Genomic DNA, 8,766 nt, shown 5'->3' on the forward strand with positions numbered 1-8,766 from the left:
ATGGTTATACGAGCCAATGGCGCGACGAGTATCGACATAATCGTTCCCGTGGATACACGCAGAAATATTCCGTGCCTCGGTCGGAGCGTTGTAATCGGGTGTTTCCTCATCACGACACATTGAGGCGGTGTCAGGTCCTCCAACGATGGTCACTCGTTTCCATGCCCGGGACACACCGGACGACAGGACATTGTCCATTATCGTCGTGCCCTCGTGTATCTTCTCCTTCTCTCTTCTAGTCAACTACCTCCGCTCGTTTCATCTCCGTCTCTTTCCACCTCCCTTGCTCCGTGCCTCTCCTCGACACGATCAACTACTGGTTCGCACGTTCCCCGATTCCTTTCCTCCTCACCCATCGACCGACCAAACTTTTCTCTTTCAATTTTCGCGCCTCGCGAATCAGGACGAGAACGAATCGCCGTACTTTCTAACGCTATCGGTGGCGAGAGAATCGCGTTTCTCTTTCGACGTTTCCCACTGTCGCTTTTCTTTCGCGCGGCTTTCGAGTCTCGTTATTTATCCAGTCGCTTCATCGACCGACCATCGATCGGTACCGTCGAGAAATTAGCGAGAAAAACTCTACGATATCGTATGCGAGACGTTTCGAGGCGCTTTCGATCTCTTAAAGCGGATATTTTGCTAAATTTTAAAGTGGATAGGACTTCCGCGTCTCGACGCATTCGAAACCGGGAAATTCGTGCCGTTTTCCGCTTTCCATCGTGAATTCGCCGTCAATCTCGTTGCCCGATCGTCGTGGACGCACTATTTCCAGACTTTTATTCGGTGCTCGGCGGCCGATTCCGAGGAAGGTCATGGTTCAAGGTAGACCTTGTTGCCGAGAAACCAGCCGACCGTCTCTGACGTTAAATCGAAATCGCTTATCTCGATCTGATTGCGCGCACCGCTCCCTCCGACGATGAATCGTATCGGCCTTGCTAGTCGTTCGTTGTAACGCTGTTCCCCTCGATTCGGCGATTACGCTATCTCGTACGCCCGTTTCGGCCAGTTCGAGTTTCCTTTACTGGAAAACGAAACTGGAAAACGAAATCGTCGAAACCCTGGTCCAAGCCGAAATTTTGGAAAATTTATAACGTTTGAAAATGTGTTTAGGAACTATAAGCGCGAGATGTTGTTTCTTGAAGCGACAGCGTCGTTGGAAACGAACGATTCGGATATTCGAGAGATTCGTCTTGCAAGATAGCGTAAAATCGACGATCGAAAGTGTTCCCGCCGCTAATTTTCGTTAGTTCGCGAGATGTAACAACATGGACGGTAGCCAAGGATTCGTCACCGGCTGAAATCGAGAGGGTTACACACGGCAGGAACGCGGAGAGAAATCTCTTAGAAACTTAAATCGTTCTCACTGACATAGATCCAAAGGAACAGTGTTTCTCCTGTAATGACTTCTTCGCGGATACGCTGTCTTTTCACGAACGCTAGAGAGTGCTGAAAAACACGGATTCCCTAGCCTACTTTGCATCATTTTCCGTAGAGAGATCAAAGAATCGACAAGAAACTTGTATACAATTAGATCAAGATCTCGTTATCAACCGTGCGGAATAGCATCCATTGCGAATAAGCTGCAGATCTTCCAGATATTGAGATATCGAGGTAACAGGATTTTCACGAGGAATTTCCATCGAGGGAACCAAAAAGACGCTAGGAGGGAAGACACGCGATGTATCTCGTTGATATTCGGCAATTTCGTTAAGGCGTGATGATCAGTTTACGTTCGTCGCTTAGACCCGATCGATCGACGAGGGATCGCCGGAAACGCCGCTTTTCCGCAATACCGTTGCTTCTGTTTTCCCAGAAAATCCTATCGCAGAAACATCGGCAGCGCGACGCGTTCTCGCGAGAGCGTTCCGAGATCCCCCTCCTTTCCTTCCCTTCTCTGGTTCTTTCGGGAAAACTCGGTGGAAAGTCGAGCGAATCGATCGAGATCACCTCGAGGTCGCACGCTTCTGGGACTAGCGGCGAGCAAGCGGTTAATTACGTGCCCAGCTATCGCCGATTGCCGCGATTAAACTTGTCAATCGGAAAAAAGACCAAAAACGTGCTGGTTTAATTAATCGTTGATCGTTGCGACATCGACTGGAGTTGAGTCGCGTCGCCACGGAAAATGCCAAAGTTGGCTCGTTTCGCGAAAAATTGCCCAAGCTGCGGTAGGTTTATATGGCGAAAAAATGGGAAAGCTATGCGAACGAACACCGATCGCGAAATAATAAAACGATCGGGTCGTTCGCCAGAGATGTAGAGACCGTTCTGGCACCGATCCAGCCAGCTTCCGGTATTTTCAAAGGCGTCACGAGCGAGGGACGAAGGGGAAGACAGACGGTCTGAAAAGTTGCAACGGTGAACAATATACTCCGTACGTGACTCATTTTCATCGCTGATTTCATAGCCGCGAAACGACGATTCGCGTTGATTCAACCCTGTGTCGGGGGATTATAGATAATCCGGAACAGGAGTTTTTGACGTATTCTTCTCCGCAGACTGTGCTAATTTCTTCTTCGTACAGTCTTGATTCCCTCGAACGTTGTCTCTCCGCTATGGAAAACCTAATCGTCCTATGCGCCTCTCGGCGTTTAGGAGCGAACGGTTCGCAGAGCAAAACACGTTCATCTGTGATTTACTTTTCTCGTTTAAAGTTTCGAGCAAGTTGCTACGCGTCTCTGGAACCAAGCGCCAAAAGTCGCGGTAAGCACGTCGTCGAGGGTAATAAGGAATTCCCTTCGTTTCAACTTGTTTCTTTCGAAACGATCCGCTAACAAATTTACTAGCGCGTCTACGTATTACGTTGTACATCGTACGACGACAGGATGTTTTACGCAAGCTAAATAAACCAGATACGCATAAAGAGAAGAGAGAGAAGAAGGGAAAAATCGATCCTTTGCCGTGAAACGTCCGCGCTGGTTTAAACGAGACGCGCGTCCGCGTCCGGCAGACCGCGGCTACCGACGAAATATGGTTTACGAACCGGTACGGCCGCTGGAATTTATGTCGCGTGCATCTTGCACACGTGCGGGAACGTTCTATTCCCAAGAGAATACACGATGTCGTGCATAACGCGCGCTCGATGTAAATACCGTGCACTCCGAGCTCGGTGAAATATCGCAGCTGGATATCGACCGACAATGGACGGAAGGTAGAACACGATCGAATCGTGTCTGCGAAGCGAAGATATCGATATACCGTCGCGACACGGCCCGGAGGAAACGTTAACGTCGCGTTTGAACGTTCCTTCGGGTTGCCAGTTGCGCGTATGTACGCGTTACGTCGCTCTGGCGATTCTGTTCAGTTTTCGCCCTGAGTTTGGGTTTTTTACTAAATTAAAAAATATCGAGCGAGATAGATTCAACAAGCGGACGATTCTTCTCTCTCTCTCTCTCTCTTCTCTTCGTCTTGGTTAATAATCGAATTACCCGAACTAACGTTCCACGTTAGAAAACGATCTATTGTTAGACAGGCGCGATGAAAACAATCGTCGAGTAGCGCTACCGCTATCAGCCAACTGTTGCTTTGTAACACCTGATCAGATGCCAACGCGTAGCTAGCTACGGGTACGGTTCTTCCACGAAAATTTATCGACGCTTCTACGAGCTTCTTCGAAGTCGATCGATCGCGATCCATCCTACGCTGCTACGAAATTTATTACGTTCGATGTACGTTTCGATGGAAGTAGCTGATGCATCTGAATAACGCGAAAGATTTCGAGAGATCGTGCAAACGAAATGGTAAAAGATTCCCCTGAAATTCTGGTTTCTGCGAAGCAAAAGTAGAACGCAAAGCGCGTAGGTACTCGGGGCAGTCAAGGCACGTTCATCGAACGGGAAGAAAAGAAAAGCCAGCTGTGGATAAACTGCAAAAGGTTTCTTTCTCCTTGGGAGAGTACCATCGAATTTTTCGCTCGTTCAAGGTCTATCGCGGTGACGATCGTCGGAGAAATTTGATTAGTCGATTCGGAAATCCCGGGCGAGTTCCGAGAACGCTAGAGAAATTCCAGGACGAATTTAGAGTTGGCGGGCGTGGGCGAAATGTATGGTCGACACACGCAACTGTCAGCTATTTAAAAGCGACTACATCGTAAACACCGTACTATTTTTCGCCTTGCTAGGAAGTAGCGAATCGAGGCGGATCCAGAAAATCGCTCGTTCGATACTAGCTAAAACCCCTTACCGCGTACGTACGTATTCCCCCTATCATTAACGAAGCAAAGTACGTATTGTACGTTCTACGTTAGAGCTCGTTAATCATATCCAAGTTGGTAAAATGGCGAAATGCCAAGGTATATGGAGACTTTGCGGCGCTGGGTCAGCTTCTTCGTATTCCACGTTTGCTCGATAAAGTGTCAACGTTACTTGGTAATTAAGAATAAAAAAGAATCGCAACACGCGCGGAACCTTGTTACCGAGTTTCGGATGATCCACGCTTCGTTCAAGAGAGCTACTAATCCGCGTCCACGGCACGCGTTTCATTCACGGCCGATACGGTTTAAACGAGTTTCCGTCACGCTTTCGTAGCTGTCCTTTCAAGTACGGAAACTAAATAATCCAATAGACGTACGCGAGCTTCTTCGCGGCAAACGTAAGCGTGTCATTCGACGCGTCGTAAAACGCGTTGTTCAACGGTGCACAGTAGCGAACGTTCGTTCAACCGGCACACCGGTTATTTCGCGATAATTGTTTGTTCGCTCGTTAAATTTCAACCCTCTACGCTCTCTGATATAACGAAGTTACCGTATGGAAAAATGAGAGAAAAGAACATGCGGCAAAAGTAGTTTTTTTTTCTCGAGAACCGAATTATGCCTGTGGTCGTTGAGCACGTAAACGAGCTTTCAAAAAAAGATTAAGCGAAGATCAGACGAAACGCTTTGGAACAACTTTCGTTCTCGCGCGAAACAACCGCCTCCTACGGAGTAATTACTCTCCGGACTTGGTTGAAAAAGTAATTTTAACGAGCTATACGGCTGCACAGACACGCGATCGTTATTGTATCGCGAATTAAAAAATTCGCCGTCCGTTGGACTAGACACGATCGCCGTTCGTACTTCCAACTACGACACTGGGTCGCTGGAACGTGTTGGCGGATCGAAACGAATCGATCGTGATCATCGTCGCGAAACTTCTCCTCCTAACGCGACAGTAGCATCTCGCGCGAATACCAAGAGGATTCTTCGTACTCGCGAGAAACGATCGCGAACGTAGAAACGAGAGAACGAAGGGAAATTTTGGTGATCGCTTACCTGGTCGAATGATCGACGAAAGATCCACCGTCGAGAAGTCTGAGCTTAGCGAACAGCACTGCGTTCACGAATGGCACCGCGGTCAGCTCCTCCAGGTTCACCTCCACCGAGAATTTGTACTTCTTCTTCTTCATCATGAAGGCCATGTCACCAAGACCGAGACACTTCACTTTCACCACGAGTCGCTTAATCGTGGTTAAATTCGACCGGAGAACGTTCACGATTCTCCAGCTTCTTACTCGGAAATCGTCGATGATTTTCACGAGCAAATAACGAACACGGTACACGGCACGCGCGAGAAAAGTAGAAATTGTGCGCCAAATGCGACCATTTAACGTGGTTTTATCGCCGATAGCGACTAGTCGAGTCTCGCGCCGTGATACCGTTTCACCAATTACCTAAGATACTATTTACCAAAATATCTCTTCGCGTTTTCTACTCCGCTACGAAAAGGCAGTACCACGGCCCTCCGTTTCTTTTTGATCCTCTTTGTCGAACAACGATCATCCAACTTTTTTACAGGCTGGTCGATCCCGAGGGACGAAGCTGAACACTTGAAGCCGGCTGGGCGGATCTCGTTCGAAGCTTCACCGACATCGCTGCTCTTCTCTCGTACCGACACGAACGTGGCCTTCCGCGATCCTCTCTCTCGGCGCCGACACTCACAAACGGCAATTATTCGTGTTCGCCATCCTCGTCGAGACTGCAAATTAAACGAAATTCAGTGTCTTTCTATAATAAAAGTTGCGAAGAATCGTGACCGCGTTTCGCGTATCTATTACATACGCGACGCGCGCGCGTGCGTGTGACATTAATACTCGAGCTTTGAACGATAATGCCCGCGGTAATCCCAGGGCCACGGGCATCTGGAACCTTTCATTGCACAACTATAAAAAAAAAGCGATCAGAGACGTTGCTACATAGGTCTCTGGGTCTGCTTGTGCAATTTTTTCCAAATAGATGCTCGCGCCTAGCACGTGTCCATTCTAATTTCAGGCATTATTTTTGAATTTATAGCGCCAATCTGTTCCGCTTAAAGCAAGCAACAACGAATATTTTTACACCGAATATTTTGTACGTGTCTATTTTAAACAGCGAATTACACGGTTCGTTAAGTATCGCGATTAGGCCGCGTGTTTGATCCTGTAGCGGTACTCGACAATAAACTTTCCAACGGTTTCTGTCCCATGGCTCGCTACACAAAGACTCTGTTCTTCGGATAACACGATTGCCAGATATCGATACATCCTCATGGAATATTTTCAGCTAGCCTAAAGATCCGCTATAAATCTTAGGATATGTTTAGCTAAGATTCTCCAAAGGGACAAATAGTCTTTCCCTCAACAGACCCTAAATCTATCACCTATTACGGAAAGATACGAGAAATCTGTTTTTCTAACGCACGATGCTTCCCGCTATCAACTTTCTCTCAAGGACAGTTAGTATCCTTTTCCAACCACACACACAAAATTAGCCAATTAACAACGACGACCATTTCCTTCACTTTCCGAACTAAGGCTTTCCTCTGCGAATTCGATGATCTAGCATCCTTAGACCGCATCATAGTTTTCCTCTGTAGCATCATCGTGACGAAAACTCAGTCGTTACAGTCAGTTAGAATCGTTACACGTCGGTCCAAGTCCAATAGTTCGCAATAATCGGTCAGAGTTCCTCGGCATCTTAAGCAATCATCGCCCGAACTTGTATCGCGCATCAAAACGCATCGACCAGAAGTCGAACTTGTGATCGCGAATCGCGAACCGCTAATAATAATCGCGAGTTCTACGCAAAGTGTACGTATAGAGTATATCGTAATAAATATGTCGGAGTCAGGTTGGAATTTTCGGGCGTTCAATGAAACTTCCATCGCGGATGTAACTAATGTTTATCGGCACAAATGTGGTCGCTACAAGAAGCTATAAGTAACAGCGGCGATCGGATGGTCAAGATGTCGATGACAACGAATTCAGGTTCGATAAAAAAATCCACGGTCAACGGGATGACGAACGCGATGAGATAGACGTATAACACAACACAAGTAAACGTACAAAGTAAAACTTACAAGTAAATGTTATCTGCATGAACTGACATGCGGTCCAAGTGGAACTGCCCTTAGATATTCTTCTCCCCGCCTCTCTTTATTTTTAAGGAGAGCTATATAATTATTCCATACCTGTGTCAGGTGCACGTCCCTCCCTTGACCGTGGCTACGTTCAGTGACCCGTTATGTCAGTTTGAGCCCAGGCACATCGTCGTAAAATCGGATTAGAACATTACAACTATTTCTTATTTTTATTACTTAAGTGTAGCTATAGTAAAAGTCTGGACTAGGGTATTGGGGTTTTTGCCAACCTTGGGAAAATCTGTAAAGTTTACAGTTGTATTTAAACAATTTGTCTTCGTTCTACCCAATTCTACTTGTTTGCGATTTGTGATAAACTTGGGCTCAAGGCGACTATCAGCCGCCGAACGTAGCCGCGGTCAACGGGACGGGCTCTTCATCTAACAAAGGTATGGAGCGATAGTATGACCCTCGTTAAAAGAAATACCCATAGAGGTAACTGATAGTAAAACATTCCAACGTTTCCTTCGGACAATGAATACAGATATTGAGGCACTTACACAGCACAAGTTTAGTTAGCCCGTGGACCCGCTATAAAACCTGGGTTTCTTTGGTAATTAAGATTTTTCAAACGGACGGGCAGTCTTTGTCCCAAATTGACCAATTGACAGCGACGTCAATTTCCCTTACTTTCGGAACGAGGGCTATACTCGACGAATTCGATGACCTCGTGTCTTTAGGCACACCCCATCATAGTTTTCCTCGGTGGCATAGTTTCCATCGGGACGAAAATTCGTTACGATCTGTGAGTATTGTGTGAGCAAGTATATCTATCCTCCCGTTGACCGTGGATTCGTTATGGAACCAAAGACCAACGTCACTAGTATCGCCAGTGCCCAACCACCGAGGTTGATCGTCGAATCGGTAGTATCCATACTCGTATTACCAGGCCGTACCGTCGTTATAACACAGCGATGGCCAATTCCAATGAAGATCTAGCAAACGCCCACAACCCTATTGCTGACGCTTCTCCGACATATATATTATTAAATATACTCAAGTATTTCTTCCTATCACTGTCACGACCTATCACCTCAATCCTACTACCTTTTGTACGAATTATTTACATCCCGTTGACTGATAATATATGGTACTTTGACGATATTCTTCGGCCTATATAATCTCGACGTTATTCGTACTCTAGATCCACGCTTCGATATCCTATTTTTCTATGAAACATAATCTAAGGATATTTATCAAACGACCATAGACGACAAACATTCGCGTTGTACGAGCAAAAGAGCAAAGTTCCAGGAACTAAAAGCGCCACTGAACAAATAACAGAGTGTAGCAAGCGTTAGCGGGTGAACGTTCGCCAACGAATGTCACTGAACCTTTATCGACATTTCCAATAGGCACGTTCACGCGACTTGAAGACCTATAGCAGGATCGAGCGACC

The 8,766-nt window shown here is 46.7% G+C and overlaps 1 protein-coding gene across 5 annotated transcripts in view; it reads right to left on the reverse strand.

Moving 5' to 3' along the window:
• The window catches only part of LOC100741629 (protein FAM102B), a 52,761-nt gene that overhangs the window by 40,852 nt on the left and 3,143 nt on the right, over nt 1-8,766 (reverse strand). For 3 of the 5 annotated variants that reach the window (XM_024368796.2, XM_024368799.2, XM_024368798.2), the window contains exon 2: nt 5,246-5,948. In XM_024368796.2, the coding sequence (XP_024224564.1) occupies nt 5,246-5,391 (146 nt within the window). In that variant the 5' untranslated portion in view covers nt 5,392-5,948. Of the gene's footprint in view, nt 1-5,245; nt 5,949-8,766 lie in introns of those variants that run through there. The other 2 variants (XM_024368804.1, XM_024368803.1) reach the window with 1 other exon arrangement.

The sequence above is a fragment of the Bombus impatiens genome, unplaced genomic scaffold, assembly GCF_000188095.3.
Source record: "Bombus impatiens unplaced genomic scaffold, BIMP_2.2 scf_0478, whole genome shotgun sequence".
NCBI classification, from domain to species: Eukaryota; Metazoa; Arthropoda; class Insecta; order Hymenoptera; family Apidae; genus Bombus; species Bombus impatiens.